This window comes from Papaver somniferum, chromosome 5, assembly GCF_003573695.1.
Source record: "Papaver somniferum cultivar HN1 chromosome 5, ASM357369v1, whole genome shotgun sequence".
Lineage (NCBI taxonomy): Eukaryota > Viridiplantae > Streptophyta > Magnoliopsida > Ranunculales > Papaveraceae > Papaver > Papaver somniferum.
Window position 1 is genome coordinate 7,968,568 of NC_039362.1, and position 23,394 is coordinate 7,991,961.

Below are 23,394 nucleotides of genomic sequence, written 5' to 3' on the forward strand. Positions count from 1 at the left end.
TGTGTAGTTGATCACCATCTTTTGGAGTTTAAAGGATATCTTTGTGTTGCACGTTATGAGAAGATAATGATACCCAGAAGCCGTCATCATAGTCATCAACATCTTCGCCGTAATGGTAAGACGAGTAGGTTTTGCTGTTGTGGGTTTAAGGTTCACCTGTTTGTGCTGGAGGACAAGATCAACCAAGTATGGATCAAGCGGGAGACTTTCGATCTTCAAATTAAGGAGGAAGGCTTACTACCAGCTCCCTTTTGTTGTTACTTTGACACTGCTACTTCTACTACTATTGCTACCCCGCCTACACGTATGTTGAGTTTCTCTGATCAGCGGTTATTATATTGGTCTGATGGGGAGTATCTATTACTCTACAATTTGCAAATGAAATATCTCAAGGTCGTAAAATGCTCCAGCTCCTGGAAGAAGCAAAGTCGTGATATTTTTGAAACCAAGATGAAAAATGGAATCCGTCCAGGCCACTGTATTGGCGATGATGATAATTTGAAATTGCCGTACATGGATTATCAGCTGCACGCACAAGCAGAGAACATCCTTTCTCTGAAAACCTTCATTCCTGAAGGAGAAACTAGGAAATTTTATAGCTACTGGGATTTTGAGCAGTCTATGAAAACCGGGGAAAAAGAAGAACCTGCAGGTTTGCTGTATACACGCAGAGAGTTGATAAAATACCATGCTTTGTTGGATTAACTTCAACATAGAAGTCACTAACAAGCTGGTTAGGACAAGATTAGGAAATTGATGTACTCCTAAGGGAATTAGAAGTCATCTAGTTCTAAGAAAAGGAAAGACATGTAATAAGGTAATAGGACTAGGAAAAGGAATTCATGGTTCTATATATATATGATCACCAAAGTTGTGGTTGATCATATGAGCAAGATTAGAGCTTGTGTTTAGTTTTGAGAGATTTTCTAAACATCAATAAAGAGAGTTGTCTTTATATAAGCTAAGTTTCATCTTGCAGTTGCCATTAATTGGTATCAGAGCTTGTTTCTGAGCCATGGAAAATGAAACCACCATTGTGGGTGCAAAACAGTTCACGACGCCATCAATACAAGTTCCAATCCTCAACGCCACAAACTACACAGTATGGGCCATGAGAATGAAGGTACTGATGAAAATCTACAAAGTTTGGGAAACAATTGATCCTGGTACATTGAACCCAGACAAAAACAATGTTGCCATTGGATTACTCTTTCAAGCAATACCAGAATGTCTTGTTCTACAAGTTGGTTAACAGGAAACTTCAAAGAAAATTTGGGATGCAATAAAGGCACGTAATCTCGGAGCTGATCGAGTTAAAGAAGCCCGTCTGCAAACCTTAATGTCTGAATTTGAAAGAATGAAGATGAAAGACACTGATACTATTGATAGATTTGCAGGAAAGCTATCAGAGATAGCCTCAAAAGCTGCGTCACTTGGAAAATCCATTGATGAAGATAAACTGGTAAAGAAGTTTCTCAATAGTTTACCAAGATCCAAGTATATTCATATCATAGCTTCTCTCGAACAAGTCTTAGATTTAAAGAAGACTAGCTATGAAGATATAATTGGAAGATTGAAAGCATATGAAGAGAGAATCCTTGATGAAGGAAACAATGGAGAAACTCAAGGAAAACTCTTGTACACAAACTCTTACCAACAAAACTCTGCGACAAGAGGAAGAGTTCGTGGAAGAGGTGGTAGAGTAAACAGAGGCCAAGGAAGGGGAGGAAGGTTTAACTCACAAGATAGAACAACAAGTCAGAATGATCAAAACCAAGGGAAAGAAAAGAAGGATAGATCAAGCATTATTTGTTACAGATGTGATAAACCAGGACACTTCTCCTCTGTATGCCCTGAAAGAATACAAAAGATGGAAGAAGCAAACAAGAATGAAACAAGAGAAGCAGATACAACTCTTTTCATGCACGAAGTTGTATTCTTAAACGAAGGGAAACTAATACCAAAGAACTACGAATCAAAGGATGGTGAAGAAGGAATCTGGTATTTAGATAATGGAGCCAGCAATCACATGACTGGTAAGAGACACTACTTTTCTGAACTCAATGAGAAAATCAAAGGACAAGTGAAGTTTGGGGATGGATCTTCTGTAGAAATTGAATGGAAAGGATCAATTCTATTTCAGAGCAAGACCGGAGAACGGAAGATTGTCACAAACATCTACTTCATCCCAAACTTACAAAGCAACATTCTAAGTTTAGGACAAGCTACAGAAGTTGGATATGATGTTAGAATGCGACAAGATTATCTAACAGTTCATGACCCAAGTGGAAGACTTTTAGTTAGAGTCTCACGTTCAAAGAATAGACTCTACAAGATAAGTCTCATGATTGGAAGGCCATTGTATCTGAATATGAGACTGGAAGATCAGACATGGAAGTGGCATGCAAGATTAGGACACATAAGCTTTAGAACTTTAAAGGCAATGTCTCAGAACAAGATGGTTCGAGGGCTACCACAGATAAACGATGAATCAAGGATCTGTGAATCATGTTTAGTTGGGAAACAAACGCGTCAAGGTTTTCCAAAAGCAACAACATTCAGATCCTCAAAGCCTTTAGAGCTTCTTCATGCTGATTTATGTGGTCCTATTACACCACAAACCCTTGCAAATGTATTTGTTATTATAGATGACTTCTCAAGATATATGTGGTCTATTCTTATGAAAGAAAAGAGTGAAGCATTTGACAGATTCAAAGCTTTCAGAAATCTGATAGAAAAAGAGTTAAAAGAGGAGGTCAAAATGCTTAGAACTGATAGAGGAGGAGAGTTCACTTCCTTAGAATTCAACAAGTTCTGTGAGTCAAATGGAATCAAAAGGCAACTCACAGCACCATATACACCACAACAAAACGGAGTGGTGGAGAGGAGAAACATGACTCTAATGGAGATGACAAGAAGTTCTTTAAAGGCTATGCAGGTACCTAATTATCTATGGGGAGAAGCTGTACGACACTCCACATACCTAATAAACAGGATACCTACGAAAGCTCTGAAAGACATGACTCCATATGAAAGTTTGCGAAAGAGAAAACCAAACATAGATCATTTAAGAGTGTTTGGTTGCAAAGCATACACAAAAGTTGATTCTCAGACTCTTAAGAAACTGGATGATCGATCTCAGACTCTTGTGCATCTAGGAATTGAGCCTGGATCCAAAGCTTACAGATTATTCAATCCAACAACGAAAAGAGTAATAGTGAGTCGAGATGTGGTGTTTGATGAGACAACACATTGGAACTGGATAGAAACAACCAATGAATCGAGTAGGGATCCAGGAATGTTTCACATGAGATGGGGTCAAGTAATTGATGAAGGCGAAGGACCCATAATCATCAATACCAATGGAAACAATGATGTTAATCAAGAAGAAGAAGAGAGTAATGAAAACACTGAGAATAACGAAGAAGTAAAAGAAGAAGAAGAAGAAGAAGAAGAGGAGATCGATGAAATAACTCAACTCATTCCACTGCGAAAATCAACAAGACAGATACAAAAGCCACAATATCTGGAGGATTATGTTCTTCAAGCTGCAGAAGAATGTGAGATTATGCTACTTTCTGTTAGCGATGAACCAATGAATTTTCAGGAAGCAAAGGTCTCGACTAAATGGACACAAGCATGTAGAGAAGAAATTATTTCAATCAACAGAAACAAGACTTGGTTTCTAGTTGATAAGCCAGGTGGGGTAAAAGTGATTGGTCTTAAGTGGATCTTCAAGGTTAAAAGAAATGCTGATGGAACTATTAACAAATATAAGGCAAGACTTGTAGCTAAGGGATACGTTCAAGAATCAGGCATAGACTTTGATGAAGTTTTCGCACCAGTTGCTAGACTAGAGACAATTCGTCTCTTAATAGCAGAAGCTGCATCAAACTCTTGAGAAATACATCATTTAGACGTAAAGACGGCATTCTTGCATGGCGAACTAAGTGAAGATGTGTATGTTGAACAACCAGAAGGTTTCGAAGTAAAAGGACAAGAGCATAAGGTTTATAAGTTATCAAAAGCTCTATATGGTCTAAGACAAGCTCCTCGAGCCTGGAATACAAAGTTAGATCAAATCTTAAGAGAAATCAGATTTGTTAAGTTCTCTAAAGAAACATCAGTGTACAGAAGAGAAGAAAAGGGAACCCTTCTTGTGATTGCAGTCTATGTAGATGATCTATTTTTGACTGGCAACTCCCTTAAGGTGATCAATGAGTTCAAGAGAGAAATGTCATCAAAGTTTGAGATGTCAGACCTCGGAAAACTCACTTATTACCTTGGCATAGAAGTCCATCAAGGAGTAGATGGGATTCAGATTAAACAAAGAGCTTATGCAAGGAGAATTCTGAAAGAAGCAGGACTTGAAACTTGTAATCCAACTGAGATACCAATGGAGTTTGGACTTAAAGTTTCAAAGGCACAAGAAGAAGCAGAGATTGATCCAACAAGTTATAGAAGAAATGTTGGATGCCTTAGATACTTATTACACACAAGACCAGATTTGGCTTTCTCTGTGGGAGTATCAAGCCGTTATATGCAGAGTCCACGCAAGTCTCATGGTGATGTAATAAAGCAGATATTGAGATATCTAAGAGGAACAATCAGCTGTGGATTGAAGTATGGTCGAGGAGGATCAAAAGGAATTTTTGGGTATAGTGACAGCAGTCATAATATTGACCAAGATGATGGAAAAGGTACAACTGGTCATATATTTTATCTAGGTGAAGCACCTATTACATGGTGTTTACAGAAGCAAGACATTGTATCCCTCCCACCCTGTGAAGCTGAGTTTATGGCTGCAACAGAAGAAGCTAAACAATCAATATGGCTTCAAGAACTGTTGGGTGAAATCAAAAGAAGAGAACCTGAAAAAGTTCTCATCAAGATTGATAATAAGTCTGCAATTGCACTCACTAAAAATCCTATGTTTCATGGGAAGACGAAACACATTCACAAAAGGTATCATTTCATACGAGAATGCATCGAGAATGAGGTCATTAACGTAGAACACATACCAGGAACTGAGCAGAAAGCAGATATATTGACAAAGGCATTAGCTCGGATCAAGTTTGAAGAAATGAGACAACTGATTGGAGTACAAGATATGTCACGGGTAAGGTTGAAGATTAAGGGGGAGAATGTTGGATTAACTTCAACATAGAAGTCACTAACAAGCTGGTTAGGACAAGATTAGGAAATTGATGTAATCCTAAGGGAATTAGAAGTCATCTAGTTCTAAGAAAAGGAAAGACATGTAATAAGGTAATAGGACTAGGAAAAGGAATTCATAGTTCTATATATATATGATCACCAAAGTTGTGGTTGATCATATGAGCAAGATTAGAGCTTGTGTTTAGTTTTGAGAGATTTTCTAAACATCAATAAAGAGAGTTGTCTTTATAAAAGATAAGTTTCATCTTGCAGTTGCCATTATGCTTTCGATTAGTTAATTCTATCAGATCATTTCACATCAGTAATCAGTAATAATGGTAACTTCTGTCTTCAGATTGTTAAGTTGTCTATTTACTTATTTAATCTTTGTATTTTGACCTTTCGGTCTAGTAATTTATTGATTGAACGCATACAAGAGGAAGTTGCCTTACAGCAGTTTGGTACTGTATGTATAATGTAGAGTGTATTAGGATATTCTTTGTACACATCGATCTAATGTTGAGTTTTTGCTTTGGCTTATAATTATCTAATACTTAGTCAGATATGAAGAACATCACACCTAGAATCTGTCGATAGGATACAATCAAATTGAAGAAAAAAAAATGTTGATGGAAAAGTTTGATTTAACACATAAATCACTGAACCTCACTTGAATTGTTTGAAATGAGTTATTTCAATATTTCAGCCTCAATTAAATTGTTTGAAAAAAAAATTGAATTAATGATGACGGTAGTATATACCATATACAGTAAAAAAATATGCTAGTTTTGCACCTAATCTGAAATGGGTAATACAAGTTCACATTCTTCCCTAACTATCTTCCAAACTGCGGATCACGCATCAAGCATTTCATGTAGCATACACCACCCTCAAGTTACAACATATAACTTAACCATGTATATCATCAAGATTTTAATCTTATTACGATTTAAGTTTCAATTTTATTTTTAATCTTCATCTTAAACAAGGTTTTAATTTTATAGATAAAGTTAGGTCTTAATTTATTTTCATGGATTAGGTTTGACTTTCTTATAGAAACAAACTAAGTTTCACTTTTTAATCTTAGTCGGGATTTCAATATAGAGAAATCAATTACTCATTAAAAGCTTTCATTTTTTGTTTTCTTGAAAAATTGATGTTTAGCAAAAATTAAACTCGTGCTAATTGTTCTGTTTGATATGTGATCTTTACAGCAATAGCAAAGTTCGAGTTGACGTCGAAAAAGTCAAGAATAAACATTAGGGCCTTCCCAATTTAACGAAGTAGGATTCAGTAACTTTATTCCCAATTGAATCCATGGATAGGTCGTATGCAGTTCTAACAAAGGGGTGGTGATGGTGGTAACGGCAAATTACCGTATTGTGGTAGAGAAGAAGATGAGTTTTCATTACTCACTCTAAGTTAGGTTTACAACTAATGTGTTTTTAGACTATGGGTGGTAATTAGGTAAAGTGTGGGTGGTATATAGGTAAAACCTTAAGTTATTGTCGCTTATTTTAGGCAAAAATGGTAAAACGATAACATTACTTTCCAGAAACGCATCTAGTATCCCTCTCTGCAAGTGAAAATATTATGGGATGGGCTTAAAATTTGCTGGGAGAGAGAAGGGGTCTTAATTCAATTTCTTTTGTAATTTAAAGTGAAACTGATAGATTTCATTTTCATTATGACCAACGCCTATTCGCCTTGTGAATATCAGCAAAGAGAAGATTTTTGGACTGATATGGCTGATATTAGGAATTGGACTAATGAAGCTTGGTGTATTATGGGTGTTTTAAATGCAGTTAGGTCGAAAAATGAAAGAAATCGAGAAAGGAGGGATCCAAGAAACCGAAGATTGTTGAATGACTTTATCGCGGAGATGGAGCTGGTGAATTATCCTTTGAATGGTGGAGATTATACTTGGAATGACAAACAAGATAATCCCTTACTTTGCAGGTTAGACAGAACATTAGTGTGTACCAGTTTTGACACTGCTTATAGAAGTGCAATTCAAACTGCTCTTGTGAGGGCTATTTCAGATCATAGTCCAATAATGCTGGATTTAAACCCTGAGATTAAAACCAATTCCTATTTCAAGGTGGAGCATCACTGGTTCCAGCATAAAGACTTCTTGAAACGAGTGGAGGAGTGGTGGTCTGCAATGACTTTTTCAGGTACTCCAAGTTTTGTATTTTTTAGAAAGTTACAAAACTTGAAACTCTTTTCGAAAGGTTGGAGCAGGGAGATAAAGGGTTTCACTGATGGAAATAAAAACACTCGTTATTTTCATAGCATAGCTAACGCTGAGAGGAAGATGAGCTGTATTACAAAGATAGAAGTGAATGGAGTGGATATCTTCAATCAAGAGGTAATCAAGAACAAAATTCATCAATATTACACTCACCTATTTACTGCTTCTTCTTCTTCTTCTTCTTCTTCTTTCAGTCCTTCTTTTGAGAATATGGAGTTTAGAAAGATTGATAATGATGAGGCTGCCTGGTTGGAGAATCATTTTACTGAGGAGGAGGTACACAAGGCGATCAAAATGTGTGGTGCCAATAAAGCACCGTGGTCGGATGGTTTTACTATGGACTTCTACAGAATTGGTTGGGACATAATCAAACATAACCTGATGTTAGCTCTGAATGAATTTTACACTAAAGGTAAGGTGAATTGGAGGCTAAACACTTCTTTCATTAAGTTAATTCCTAAAAATAAGACTCTGCAACTAAGGACTTCAGACCTCTAAGCTTAATTTGTAGTTTCTACAAGGTTTTATCCAAATTGTTAGCTGAAAGAATGAAGATTGTTATGCCAAAACTTGTGTCTAATGCAAAAGGGGCCTTTATTAAGGATAAACAAATTCTTGATGGTATTCTTATTGCTAATGAATGCATTGATAGTAGACTCAAGCAACGTCTTCCAGGTATTTTGTGCAAAATTGATATGGAGAAGGCATTTGATAATGTCAGTTGGAACTCCCTTTTTGCGCTTTTGAGAAGATATGGTTTTGGTGAGAGGTGGATTAAATGGATTTATTGGTGTCACTGGTGCTCAATTCTCGGTTCTTGTGAATGGAAATGCTACAAATATGATCAAGCCAACTAAAGGGATTAGACAAGGTGACCCATTGTCACCTTTCTTATTCTTGTTGGTTGTGGAGGTTCTTTCTTTGCTTATTAATAATGTTGTGGCCTATCAGAAGATTAATGATTTCACTGTAAAGGAAGGGGGGGGACAGTGGTGTCTCACCTGTAATTTTCAGATCATACCTTAATATTTTTAAACGTTTCCAAGACTGAAGTAAGGAGACTGCATGTTTTTCTAATTATGATTGAAGTGTTAACTGGGTTGAAGCTTATTTTGTATAAGAGTGCTATGACTAGTATTGGTGTTGATGAGGTTATAAATGAGTTAATTCGGAGCTGGGATGTAAAATAGATAATCTACCAATTAGAAGTACAAGAAGGAATATTGTTGTGTAGGATGTGGTTATTGAAAGGTTGCAGAAGAAGTTAGCTCCATGGAAAAGGAAATTTCTGAATAAGACAGGTAGACTTGCTTTAATTAAAAGCTCTTTGGAAAGTCTGCCAATTTATTTTCTTTCTTTGATGCAGTTACCTGTTTCAGTTGAGAAGAAGATTAACACGATCATGAGGACGTTTCTCTGGGGAGAAGATGATGAGAATAAAAAGATGAGCTGGGTAGGTTGGGACAAGGTTTCTAAACCAAAAAATAAAGGTGGACTAGGCATCAGAAATTTGAGATGTGTTAACAGATATTTGTTAGCTAAATGGCACTGGAGATATGCCAACGAAAAGGAAGCTTGGTGGAGGAAGTTAATGTGTGAAAAGACCAATCAAATGATGTTTTTCTTCTTCCTGTGGAGACTAAGGGTACTGTTGGTAGAAGTATGTGGCATGGTATTAAAAAAATCTAAAACTAAATTTTATAGTTATGCTGATATTCAACTCAAAAATGGTGCAGGATGTAGATTCTGGCACGATTGGTGGTTGGAAAAGAAGGCGTTAAGTGAAAAATATCCTAGACTTTACAAATTGAGTCTAAATAAGAATGGTTTTGTTTCAAAGTTTATTGGGATTAATTGGTCTCTTTCTTTTAAAAGGACGTTGGATGCTGCTGAAAGAATTGATTTGCTTGAAATTAAGTATGATATGAGGAATATTACGTTGAGAGGTGATGCTGAGGATGATGTAGTTGGTGATTTCTGATCAAAGAATCTTTATGATAAAATAATGGATGCACATCAAGACTATTTGTCTGATGACGTTTTAGGGGGCAAGAATATTTCTCTCAGAGTATCTTATTGATTTGGGCAGCTATGCATAACTCGGTTCCCACAAGGATTATGTTACTGAGTAGGGGTATCAATGTAGCTTCCACTGTTTGTCTCCTGTGTGATAAAGAAGTCGAGACAAGCGATCATTTATTTTTGCATTGTTATTGGGATCAGATGTGATGGAATTCTTTCTTCAGTTTTTGGAAATTAAATTGGGTGATGACGGAAGATTTTCATGCTTGTTTAAAAGGTTGGAGGAGGGTAATGTTTAATAATCCAAGTTTGATCGTTTGGAGGACATTGTCGTATGCAATCATCTGGGAGCTTTGGAACGTGTTGATGGTGGATTTTTATTCAGGGCTAAAATTGTAAAAGATAAATTTAATACGCTGACATCCTGCAGAGGATAAAGCTGTTTGATAAGTGATGAGTACCTCTTCGCTTTATTAATTCACCAAGAATGGAGCATGTGGCAACAATCCCAAATATTCTGTGAATTAAATCCACAAAATTCTCCTAGAACGGAGCATGTAGCAACAATCCCGAATATTCTGTGAATTTTAAGCATTATTAATTAATGCATAGTTCGCCTAGTATTTCTTGTGCTGTTCCTGGGAACTCTCATTATTGGTGCGACATGATGACTGAGTGTTGCTCTTAATAGAGTAACATGAATATCCAAATATCAATAATGAGGCATGCACGAAATACCCGTATAGGCAACATCTCTCGGTGTGCTTATATTAGCCCGATTGAGCATATTTAATCTGGACTGACTGTATCAGTCTCAGAAATAATCACGGCCACGCAGGTTGACCGCATGATTTAACCAGCCTAGATGAGCCTCAGCAGGAGCAGGCTACCACCTTGATGACCACCAGCGGGCCTATTTATGCCCTGGCTGGTCATACATCACGTTTTACTTCCCGGCATGCTGAAAACGCCAGCCTTAATAGGGTGGCCGCGCTGCTTTTGGAAGAAGTTCGAACGAGCAAGATTGCTTATAACAGTATCAAAAACGATCGTGACCGTCCAACTTCACTAGCCTGATTGGACGGATTAGATCGCGCCATGAAAGATGGAGGGGGCACTAACACGCACATTAGCGGGTCCACTCTAACCCTTACCTGATCGGTTTGCTCACGGCGTGGTCATGCAGCCACAATCGCATGCCCGAAACATGGCTGGTGTGATGCTTTGCAAGCGTCGCGAAAATTCCACTAATGTCTTAAATTGATCTCAACCATCCAACTTCACCAGCATGTTTGGACGGCTTAGATTGCGCCTAAGACCATTAGAGAAGTGCACACACGTTCATCGTCGGCCCAACGTGGGACCCACACAATCGGTCCCCCGAAAAAAGGAGAATGACTTGCCAAACCGTTTGGTGGAAGTCGTGTGTGCGTGGTTGTTTAAAAACCCTAATTAGGGTTTGCGGCGCTGCATAACTGTCGCAGTTTGATCAAGACCATCCATCTTCGCAGGCTTCGATGGAGGGTGTAGATATAAACCTAAAATGTCCCAAGCATGTCAACATGATCACCGTGGGCCCACCATTGCGTGGAGATGGTCAGCCTAGGCAGACTAGGACTCGACGACCTTGAAACGCGCGCCCGAAAGTGGCATGCTGGGTGGCTTCCAAATCCTTTGCGACAATGGATTTCTGCCGCAAATCGATCACGGCCACTCACCTTTGCCGGTCAAATTGAGTGGCCTAGATCGTACCTTCATGAGACAAAGAGGTATGGGCGTACACACCGGCAGGCCGTCTACACGCATTCCTGGTCGACCCCACCAAAACTTGCGCCCAAGCTCGGATTCGGTCAAGCATAGGAGTGATGCTTTCACACCTCCTAAAACCCTAAAAAAATCCATCAACGGTCGCAAATGAGGGTCTTAAACCATATCGTCCGTCCAACTCCGTTAGCTTGGTCGGACATCGTAGGTTGAAAGCTAGACGACCAGTGAGGCATCCTGATGATCACCATCCGCCACTCTTCCACAGGGAGTGATCGGCTAGGAGATAGCTCGCCCATGCAGCCTCCAAACGATCAGTCGAAGATGGTTAGACGTGATGCTATTTTAAGACGCTTGGTCCGCGACTTATTCGGTCATGCCTTAAAACAACGATGCTTCATACATATTGATCATATTCGATGCATTGCATGTATAAAATATACACGATATTTCATAAATATCAATTTTTTAAATAACTTAGTTATTTAACTTAGCACCGTATGCTACTTCCAGTGGGTCCTATGATCCACTCATTCGAGACATCAAGCATGTCACAAACTGGGGGATACTTACTGGGTATTGGTCTGGAGATTTACAGCGTGCAGCGTGCAACGCGCCATCACAAGAACGTGTCAGGAGGCATTGGCGGTTAGCGATGATGGGAGAAGTGGGAAAAGACTGATCGTGCGACACTAACACGACCCCACTATTCCATCACTCCACTTCCTCCACTTCCTACGAGAGACGAGGGTTGTGCTCAATAACTTGTATAAATAGGTTCTTTCCCTATTTCCAAGACTGAAAGAAATTAAGTGTTGATACAATGTATCCAAACACCCAGAGTTGATTGCTTATCACATTATTGCAAGCCAATTCGATATTCTGATACAAGTCATAAACAACCAACACCTTTACAATCTCAACACCTTTTTCGCTTCCCTCCCTAAGATCAACCCCATCTCCTTCACTTTGTGACCGAAGCTAGTCTGGAATGGCCATTTCTTGGTTTAGGCCAGAATTGTATATATTGATCTCTCGAATCATAAAGCACTCCCGTGCAGTGCATTTATTTAGGGTTTAGATTCATTTCTCATCCACACACCCCAAAATTACCAAAACCAGCAGAAATAGTTTTCACCCGTAAACAATTGGAGACCACAGTTGGAGATTAATCTCTCGGTTGTGAAGTCAATTTCTTCAATACCCAATTCCGTTTGGCTGATTTCAAAATGGTCGGTCTTAGGGATGCCCCAACAGCTTCAGATCCTGGTCGAAGTTCCTCCAACGGTGATACCCCCCTTCCCAATGGAATTATCTGATGGTGTAACTAGAAGAATGCCGATGTTGATCGAGTTAGCACGGGTGCAGGAGGTTCACACGAATAACATGGACTTGATCAAAGAAACGATAAACGACATACTGGACCTCCTCATCAAGATGACACCAGAGATGAGCGGTCCTATCACGGAGACTTCTACACTGGGGACTGGTCCTCCTCAAATCAACAGTTTCACTATGAATCGGAGGCCAGTAGATCAGGAAGCATCTTCTCTAGTGGAAAGTTTGTACGAACTTTTACACCTCTCGAAGAATCAGCGAGCGGAGACGTTTGCTGCAATTAACCAGATAGCTCTGGACGTGCATTTAACTCCTTTGCGTCCAGAAGTCTCAAACACATCAGAGACATCTGTGAATAATGTTACATTTACAGAGGAAGACATGATGGCGGAAGAGGGTCACAACCGGGCCCTGCACGTTACTGCGCGCATCAAGGATTCAGAGTTCAAGCGGGCCCTCATCGACACAGGAGCATATTCGAATGTGATTACTCTCAAGACGCTCAAGACGGCTAAGGTCCACCCCAAGAAAGATCATGCGACGGTCTACCACGATGACGGACTTTGAAGGAAACCAAACCAACACATACGAGTATGTCAATCTGAATTTATCTGTAGGACCCATTCAGTCAAAGGTGAAATTCGAAGTCATAGAGAAGGATCTGGACTACCATATGATACTCGGGAGACTGTGGCTTCATGACAATAGGATTGTCCCTTCGACGTATCACCAATGCCTGAAGACTATGCTAAATAAAGAAATCGTTCGTATTCCTGCATCGTTGTCTCCTTACGCGCCAATATGTGGAATGGAGTTATTTGAACCAAGAGAAGCTCCGCGGGAAGAATAAGAAAAGGTTCATTGCATCCCACTCCCCACGTGGGTGTTAATCCAGGAGGAAGACCGACTTGCATTGAAGGCTAAGTATTACGATGCATCTTCGCTAACAAGGCTTCCTTCTTCATCTGGTGAAGCAGCGATCCCCGTTCACACTAAGAGGGAGAGGACTTTTGTGGCAAGCCGTGATCAGAAAGGGAAAACTGTGTACCGACGCCGCTGTTAGCAATTAGCAGGGGAGAATGATGCCCAGTCTCTCTTCCCAATGGAGTGCTACAAAAATGATGAGCCACATGAAGAGGTGTTGGATGCTTCGCGGTAGCTGCAGGATGTCACCAATTCCACGACTGATGAGCTCGAAATCGTTAATATTGGGAATGAAGAATCTCCCAGGCCTATCTTCATCAGTTCAACTTTGTCCACGGATGAGCGCACGAAGCTCGTGCAACTTTTGAAAGAATACCAAGACATATTAGCTTGGACGTATGACGAAATTCCCGGTTTGATGAAAAATTGGTCATCCATCATCTACATGTCATACCCGGATCCAAGCCGATCAAGCAGTCTCCAAGGAAATTCAGGCACGAGGTGGAAAATCAAATCAAGACTGAGATTCATAAGTTGCTAGCTGCTGGCTTCATTAAACCCATTCATCATCCGACTTGTTTGTCTAATGTGGTTCCAGTAAAAAAGAAGAACGGACAGATCCGATGATGGGTGGATTTCAGAGAATTGAAAAAATGCTGCCCCAAGGACGATTTTCCTCTGCCTAACATCGACATGTTAGTAGACGCCACCAGCAGGCATGGCATGTTTTCCTTCATGGATGGATATAGCGGTTACAATCAGATAAGGATGTATGAGCATGATGCAAGTAAGACAACTTTTCGAACTCCTCTTGGAAATTTTTACTATATTGTTATGCCTTTTGGTTTAAAGAATGTCGGCGCAATGTATCAACGCGCTATGACGACAATCTTCCATGACATGATGCATAAGAAAGTTGAAGACTACGTGGATGATATAGTAGTCAAATCAAAAGCTCGGGAAGATCACACAGGAGTTCTACGAAAAGTGTTTGAGAGGCGTTGTGAATACAAATTGAAGATGAATCCTTTGAAATGCGCTTTTGGCGTTTCTTCGGGCAAATTTCTGGGATTCCAGGTAACCTATGAAGGGATCAAGGTGGACCCATCTAAGACTCAAGCTATCCTCACGATGCCGCAACCACGAACTGTGAAGGAACTTCAAAGCTTCATGGGCAAAGTGAACTATATTCGACGTTTTATACCTGGTCTGGCCCAGCTTGTGGCTTCATTCACCCCCTTGCTGAAGAAAGGAGCAAGCTTTGTTTGGACCGCAGTACAACAGGAAGCGTTTCGAAAGATTCAATGAATATTGTCATCTCCAGCTATCATGAAGTCTTCCATCCAAGGAAGAACGCTATGTCTCTACACCGCTTTCAGTGATGCCGCCGTCGGGGCCTTGATCGCTCAAGAAGATGACGAGGGAATCGAACATCCTATATACTATTTCAGCCGAATATTGAGAGATGCTGAATTCAGATACCCCAAGGCAGAGAAGGCATGCTTAGCCCTAATTCATTCCATTCAGAAGTTCATACATTACCTGCTATCTAACAAGGTGGTACACATATCTAAATCTGATGTTGCGAAGTTTTTGCTTTCAGAACCAGTCCTGATGGGAAGGTCGGCTAAGTGGCTCCTCCAAATGTCGGAGTTAGACATAGCGTGTACATCACCTAGAGCTAACAAGGGACAAGCAGTTGCAGATTTACTAGCAGCATTCCCTGGGGAAGGCACTACTGCGTTACGAGAGGATCTTCCTGGAGAATTTTTCAGACATCTCTGTTGTCGGAGAAGAAGCGTGGATGTTATATTTTGATGGTTCTTCCACCCCTAGAAATAACACTGGAGAGCAGGCGTAGTCCTAGTGTCTTCGACCGGTGAAGTCTTTTCATACTCCTTCAAGTTGGAGTTTCAATGCACTAACAATTCAGCAGAGTATGAAGCCTTCCTCATAGGACTGTCATTAGCCAAGAAAGCAGGAGCCACACGTCTGGAAATAAGAGGTGATTCTAAGATACTGGTTAATCAGATGAATGGAGTATATGCATTGAAGGAGGTAACCCTATCTCCATACCGATCTGAAGCGCAAAGGTTACTAAACTACTTTGTTGCTGCAACCATAACCCATGTCGGTCGTAGCAACAACAGACACGCCGATTGTTTAGCAACACTGGCTTCTAAATTACAATTCGAAGGTTTAGAAGAAACCTCGACGGTGAAGAGAAAAACGGTAGAATCAACGTGGATTTCACAATGCAAAGACACGGGAACCTACGATTGGCGGACTCCGATCATTCAGGAGCTTAGCAGCTCGCTTTCTCAAGGAAAGGTCAATCTCAAAACCTTGCAAAGCTTCTTCATGGTATGCTATATCATCGAAACCCGTATGGTTCCCTATAAAGATGTCTCGGAGATGATGAGGCACAGCTGCAGATTAACCGCATTCACGATGAAATTTGTAGACAAACATTGGTAGTAACGCTCTATGGACGTCTTCAACACTTAGGCTATTACTGGCCATAAATGGAGACTCAATCTCGGCTACTCCAAAAGTCTTGTTCAAATTTTCAAGCGTCTCCAAACCAACTGGAGGTTTTCAGCATAAGTCATGTTGGGGACTGGAGAGATCCGTATATTAGTTATCTCCGCGACGGAGTAATTCCTGCTAATTCAAAGGAGGCTGTCAAGATGAAACAAAGAGAGAAACAATTCGTATTTCACGAGGGGATCTTGTATCGCAAAAGCTTCAGAGCCGATCTGCTACGGTGCCTGGCTGAGATAGAAATTCTAATCATGTTGAAGGAGATGCACGAAGGGGAACATCAATGGAAGAGGAAACTGTTTCTCCAGGTACATGAGAAATATTATTGGCCGACCATGGAGGATGATGCAGCTGCATTTTTTCAAATCTGCCACAAGTGTCAAATTCATGGGAACCTTGTTCACGCACCTTCCAATCCTTTACACTCAATAAGCAGTCCATGGCCATTTTACAGTTGGGGACTTGACATTATTGGAAAGATCAATCCGCCATCATCGAAGAAGCACGAGTATATCATAACCGCGACAGAGTACTTCACCAAATGGGTTGTATCTATCCCTCTACGGGGGAATACGGGAGCAACGGTTGCATCTTTCATTAAGGAGTACATCATCTGTCGCTTTGGCGTGCCTAAGCATATCATCACTGATAACGGCACACCCTTTTCCAACAAACAGGTACGAGAGTTGCTTGAAGAATATGGAATTAAACAGGTCTTCTCCACCATCTACTATCCTCAAGGGAATGTGAAGGCTGACAGCACCAACAAAAACTTAATTCGGATTCTCAATCGAACAATACACGACAATCCCAGAGAGTGGCACGAACAGCTGTCGATGGCGCTATGGGCGTATCGGACGGCACCTAGAAGCTCCATTGGGGTTTCTCCGTATTCACTTGTTTACGGTGCAGATGCGATCCTCCCGGAAGAAATCAAAATTTCATCAGCCAGAATTGTAGCAGCAAGTGGGGTCCACTGGAACGAGGCTGAAGCATCTAACTCAAGAATCGCTGAGTTAGACACTTTTGAGTCCAGAAGAAGCAAGGCATAGGAACGTACTCAGGTGTACAGAAATAGGATCTCCAGGGCGTATGACAAGACTGTGAAGCCACGTGTTTTTAAAGTAGGAGATTTGGTCTTGAAGACGGCCAAGCACATTCAGCAAGACATGTCTGCACCAAAGTTCTCTCCGAAATGGGAAGGTCCCTACGTGATTACTAAGGCTTACAGTTACGGCTACTATAAGATCATTAAGGTGGATGGAGGAAAGTTAGAAGCAGTCATTAACGGAAAATGGCTCAAGGAATACCATGCTTGATCGTTGTCCCGTTACTGTCCCATGACATGGCAATACAGGCATTTTCTTACACATTTGAATTATTAATTTATTTATTCAAAAAAAAAATATGTTAATGTAAAAGCTTCACCCGTCTACCAAACGCCCAATGAAATCCATTTCTCAAAAAAATGTTCAAAAAAAAAAAGACATGAACATTAGCAGAGAGGGGGCGCAGCTTAGAAGAGGCCATCCAACAGATTGTAGTTCCTTGAGAGCATCATCTGCAGCCTAGTATGGTATCTCTCCGTCCTACTCTTCGATCTTTGAACTGCCTGCTCCACCTTCTCTGATTCCACAGCCAGGGCCTTCTCCTCCTCCAAGATAGCTTTCGCAGCAGGAACTACATTCACGAGGATGCCAGCTCGGTCAACCTTGATGATGTCAAGACGCTACCGCATCCATCCCACGTTGAACTCCATGGATTCACAGGTAGATACCATGTTCTCCCACTTTTCAAGATTCGATTCAGCAATGTTTCGAATAGAGATATTCTCCATCTCAGCAATCATGGGAAGAAGGAATTTTACCGTGGTAACCAAGGCAGATGAACAGTGCCGAACTACATTCCTAGTTGCGATGTGGCTATACTTTCTCCATACCTTTGTGTATAAAGGCATGAACTCCTTTCGCACTAAGAACCCACTGACAGTTCAGTAGCTGGAAGATAAACATTTCATGTGGATATCGAATGGGAGGCCTGCATTGGGGTATTCATAAGACGAGATACCCAGGTCGGCATCTTCAAGGTCCGCAAGGGTAGGCGTATTTGAGTTCGAAGGGAGAGGGTTGTTCAAGTCGTCATCATCAATAACTATCACGCATGTTCCAGTGGGGTATCTCTACGAAAAGGGGAGATTATTCTCCTGATCCTGAAGAAACAAGTAGTTGTTCAGAAAAGAAAAGAAAAAGGGGAACGCACCTGTATAATCTTCTTAACTCGGAGAACACGAGCAGGGGATTCATCACGAATCTCGGGTTCGCACAGGACGAACCCGCTTAGCAAAAGACCCTGGATGGTATGAAGAAGACGATCTTCTGATGTTTGACATGATGAAGAAATGGATTTTCTGCAAGAAAATCCTATCAGGAAACGGTAAAGGGTGGATCAAAATCCTTACATTTACATATATGCCGAGAAAACCCTAAAAGAAGACCAAATCGGCTTCGGTGAAGTCTACCCAATGGATAAGGATTCAACACCGACCTAGTCGTTCTTTCTTCCAAACCCTAATCAAGATCGGAAAAACCGCTGGATATCCAAGACGGGATGATTTGACGAGCGCTTGAGGCATAGGACGGTCTTCATATATGCGGTAAATATGTATTTACTTTATCTCAATTGTTCTAGCATTTAAACTGTCACCATCTAATGCCTACCCAATAATAGTGTAACCATTGTGTGCTAGGCAGGGGACTTAGTGTTGATGGTGGATTTTTGTTCAAGGCTAAAATTGTAAAGCCAAATTTAATACGCTGACATCCTGAAGAGGATAAAGCTGTTTGATAAGTGATGAGTACCTCTTCGCTTTATTAATTCACCAAGAATTGAGCATGTGGCAACAATCCCAAATATTATGTGAATTAAATACACAAAATTCGCCTAGAACGGAGCATGTAGCAACAATCCCGAATATTCTGTGAATTTTTAACATTATTAGTTCATGCATAGTTCGCCTAGTATTCCGTGTGTTGTTCCCGAGAACTCTCACTATTGGTGCGGCATGATGACTGAGTGTTGCTCTTAATAGAGTAACATGAATATCCAAGTATCAATAATGAGTCATGCACGAAATACCCGTATAGGCAACATCTCTTGGTGTGCTTATATTAGCTCGATTGAGCATAATTAATCTGGACTGACTGTATCAGTCTCAGAAATAATCACAGCCACGCAGGTTGACCGCATAATTTCACCATCCTAGACGATCCTCAGCAGGAGCAGGCTACCACCTTGATGACCACCAGCGGGTATTTATGCCCTGGCCGGTCGAACATCACGTTTTACTTCCCGGCATGCTGAAAACGCCAGCCTTAATAGGGTGGCCGCGCTGTTTTTGGAAGAAGTTCGAACGAGCAGGACTGCTTAAAATAGTCTCAAAAACGATCATGACCGTCCAACTTCACTTCTTAGATCGCGCCATGAAATATGGAGGAGGCGCTTACACGCACATTAGTGGGCTCACTCTATCCCTACCTGATCGTTTTTCCCACGGCGTGGTCATGCAGCCACAATCGCATGCCTGAAACATGGCTGGTGTGATGTTTTGCAAGCGTCACGAAAATTCCACTAATGTCTTAAATTGATCACAACCATCCAACTTCATCAGCATGTTTGGATGGCTTAGATTGCGCCTAAGAGCATTAGAGAAGTGCACACACGTTCACCGTCGGCCCAATGTGGGCCCCACACAATCGGTCCCTCCAAAAAGAGAGCATGACTTTCCAAACCGTTTGGTGGAAGTCGTGTGTGCGTGGTTGTTTTAAAACCCTAATTAGGGTTTGCGGCGCTGCATAACTGTCGTAGTTCGATCACGACCATCCATCTTCGCAAGCTTCGATGGAGGGTGTAGATATAGACTTAAAAGGTCCCAAGCATGTCAACATGATCACAGTGGGCCCACCTTTGCGTGGAGCTGGTCGTCCTAGGAAGACTAGGACTCGACGACCTTGAAACGCACGCCCGAAAGTGGCATGTTGGGCGGCTTCCAAATCCTTTGCGGCAATGGATTTATGCCGCAAATCGATCACGACCACTCACAATTCCCGGTCAAATTGAGTGGCCTAGATCGCACCTTATTGAGAAAAATAGGTATGGGCGTATACACCGGCAGTCCGTCTACATGCATGCCTGGTCGGCTCCACCAAAACTTGCGCCCAAGCTCAGATTCGGCCAAGCATAGGAGTGATGCTTGCACACCTCCTAAAACCCTAAAAAATCCATCCACAGTCGCAGATGAGGGTCTTAAACCATCTCGTCCGTCCAACTCCGCTAGCTTGGTCGGACAGCCTAGGTTGAAAGCTAGACGACCAGTGAGGCATCCCGATGATCACCATCCGCCACTCTTCCACAGGGAGTGATCGGCTAGGAGATAGCTCACCCATGCAGCCTCCAAACGATCACTCGAAGATGGTTAGACGTGATGTTATTTTAATACGCTTGGTCCGCGATTTATTCGGTCAGGATTTAAAACAGCGATGCTTCATACATATTGATCATATTCGATGCATTGCATGCATAGAATATACACGATATTTCATAAATATCGATTTCTTAAATAACTTAGTTTTTTAACTTAGCACCGTATGCTACTTTCAGTGGGTCCCACGATCCATTCATTCGAGACATCAAGCATGTCACAAACTGGGGGATACTTATTGGGGTATTGGTCTGGCGGTTTACAGCGTGCAGCGTGCAACGCTCCATCACAAAAAAGTGTCAGGAGGTATGGACGGTTAGCGATGATGGGAGAAGTGGGCAAAGACTGATCGTGTGACACTAACACGACCCCACTATTCCATCACTCCACTTCCTACGAGAGACGAGGGTTGTGATCAATAACTTGTATAAATAGGTTCTCCTCCCTATTTCCAAGACATACAAAAATCAAGTGTTGATACAACGTATCCAAACACCCAGAGCTGATTGCTTACATTATTGCAAGAAAGTTCGATATTCTGATACAAGTCATAAACAGCCAACACCTTCACAATATCTACACCTTCTTCGCTTCCCTCCCTAAGATTGACCCCATCTCATTCACTTTGTGATCGAAGCAAGTCTGGAACGGCCATTTCTTGGTTTAGGCCAGAATTGTATAGATTGATCTCTCGAATCAGAAAGCGCTCCCGTGCAGTGCATTTGTTTAGGGTTTAGATTCATTTCTCATCCACACATCCACCAAAATCGGGAGAAATAGTTTTCACCCATAAACAGAACGAGATAAATTCAAGGGTGCATGGTGGGCGTCATAAGAAGCAAGATGATTTGTTAGGGGCAGTGAAGCAAAATCTATGCTTATGATGTTCTAGAGAATGGATTTTCGAGGGTTACACAACAACACAAATTCTCTTTCAATGGGAGGTTATTTTAAACCTGTACTTCTAGTATTTTTTTTCCTTAGGTCTCTCTGACCTTTGTATATTTTGTATATACTCTTTTCCTTTTTAATATATACCCTTTTCTCTTAAGAAAAAAGTCATGCAAAATAGTATGCTCCAAAAAACTTTAAGTAGATCTCATACTAGCGACGAAATAAAAATGAATGAACATCCTTAAATCAACTACTAAAATACTAGCTATGGTTTTAAAAAAAAAAAAAATGACAAACTCCTACGTCGATGGTTATTAGCCTAATACTCCTCTCAAGGTATACTCCCTCGTTTCTAGAAGAATAATATTTTCATATCACCAATTAAGCTTATATTTATGCAGAAAATAAAAATCTAAACTATCAACTTCCTAGAGAGGAGATATATTGTATCTCATTCTTCATACGTTCCGCGAGTTATAACCCCAAAGGTGTCACTATCCATCCACAAAAAACCCATCAAAATAAAAGTAACACAAAAACCCCAAAAAAATAATATTAACTCGCGGTTGATGAAATCCCAAAGAATTTGATGAAACCAAATTTTAGTTTCATCATAAAATTTGATGAAACCAATTTTGAAATCTGGGGTTTTTGTATCAATTTTAAAAAAATTGGGGTTTTTGTATCAATTTTGTTTAAGATGGAGTTTTAATGAAGCCCAACATTTGAGTGGGGTTTTTGTACCACAAGTTTGGTCACCTTGGGTTTTTATGAATAGTTTTGTTCTTCATAATTCAACATTCGAGCCTAACCACGTCAGCTTGATTCAAGAATAAGCCTTATCTTGATTCAAATTTGAATTAAGAAATGCTCAAGCATATGTCGTTGGACACCAAACCGTTGGGTGCAAAGCAAAAGATATTCTTTACACCAAACTATTTGGTTGCGGGGATAGGCTTTAATTCCATTTTTGAGCCTCATACTCTTTTAGACATGAAATTTATCAGATTAATCGGAAATTATATGGGGAATATTATCCCCATGGAGTGTACTCTAACAAAAGTACTTATTAGAAGGCGAGGTTTGATCCCATATTGATGTTGAGAGATTTCTTAGAGAGAAGTCATCTGTTGTTATGTTCACCATACCTTCCACCGCTTGATTTCCTTCCCTGTAGATATGTCATACTATGTATTATTGGATTTAGGCCAATTTTTGTTTGATTTTTGCAACCAAATTAGATATATACCATGGGGCTTCGTTCTCTGAGGTTAAAAATCTTATTAGATTCTCCAAGTCCGTTCCAAATTGAACTTTTAGCCATCACTGATCTGTTGCCGCTTTAAAAGCGATTAGCATGGCCCAAGTGTTAGCTACAAGTGCGGTGGTAATGCCCAGCGGTTGCACAATTGCTAATATGGTATTGGCCTCCCCGTTTCGACAAATAATACTAGCCCTTGATGTTCCGGGATAACCTCTTGTTGCTTCATCCGTGTTGATTTTGATCCAATCAAAGTGAGGTTTAATCCACCCTACGAAGATTGTTGATGTTGTTATAGTTCTTTGGATGGACTTTATAGAAGGATGTGTTCCAGATAGCATCGAAAGTAGGTTATCATCTGCCCATGAATATTCTTGTTTGAGTTTGATGGTCATTTTCATTACGTTGTTCGGATTTGGTTGTTGTTGCCGATATATCATCTCGTTCCTAGTTAACCATACGGAAACAAAAGGTTGTGGTGACTGAAGCTTGAGCTTTTGTTGTTAGGAGTTGGGAAATGGTCATTTGAGGGGTTAGAGAGGTGGGTATTCTAATAGTGATACTCTGATAGTCTGTGAGGCATGAGGTTCCAAAAATATACAGTTGTCTGACAGTGAAGCAGAATGTCAGCGGACGTTTCAAGATTAGAATTGCATTGTGGGCATAGGTTGGAGTCAGTGAGTTGGATGCAGATGAGGATGTTAAGGGTTGTTAAACCCTCATTAAGTGTTTTCCACAATAAAAGATGTACTTTTGGTG

At 40.6% G+C, this 23,394-nt stretch overlaps 2 protein-coding genes across 2 annotated transcripts; both read left to right on the plus strand.

The window, feature by feature from the left end:
- The first annotated feature begins 6,901 nt into the window (after window positions 1-6,901).
- Window positions 6,902-9,392, plus strand: LOC113278713. The gene is made up of 5 exons (XM_026527477.1): window positions 6,902-7,823; window positions 7,952-8,086; window positions 8,163-8,414; window positions 8,501-8,592; window positions 8,778-9,392. Exons 1-5 carry the CDS (start codon window positions 6,902-6,904, stop codon window positions 9,390-9,392), a joined length of 2,016 nt encoding a protein of 671 aa, XP_026383262.1.
- A 6,946-nt stretch (window positions 9,393-16,338) lies between these two features.
- LOC113278714 (uncharacterized protein K02A2.6-like) lies at window positions 16,339-17,055 on the plus strand. The gene has a single exon (XM_026527478.1). The coding sequence runs from the start codon at window positions 16,339-16,341 to the stop codon at window positions 17,053-17,055; it is 717 nt and encodes a 238-aa protein (XP_026383263.1).
- Window positions 17,056-23,394: the final 6,339 nt, after the last annotated feature.

Coding starts and splice junctions, on each gene's coding strand:
- LOC113278713 (XM_026527477.1), top strand. CDS start 6,902: ATGGCTGATATTAGGAATTGGACTAATGAAGCTTGGTGTATTATGGGT. Junction 7,824..7,951: donor GAATGAATTTTACACTAAAG/GTAAGGTGAATT, acceptor CCAAATTGTTAG/CTGAAAGAATGAAGATTGTT. Junction 8,087..8,162: donor ACTCAAGCAACGTCTTCCAG/GTATTTTGTGCA, acceptor GCTTTTGAGAAG/ATATGGTTTTGGTGAGAGGT.
- LOC113278714 (XM_026527478.1), top strand. CDS start 16,339: ATGGAGGATGATGCAGCTGCATTTTTTCAAATCTGCCACAAGTGTCAA.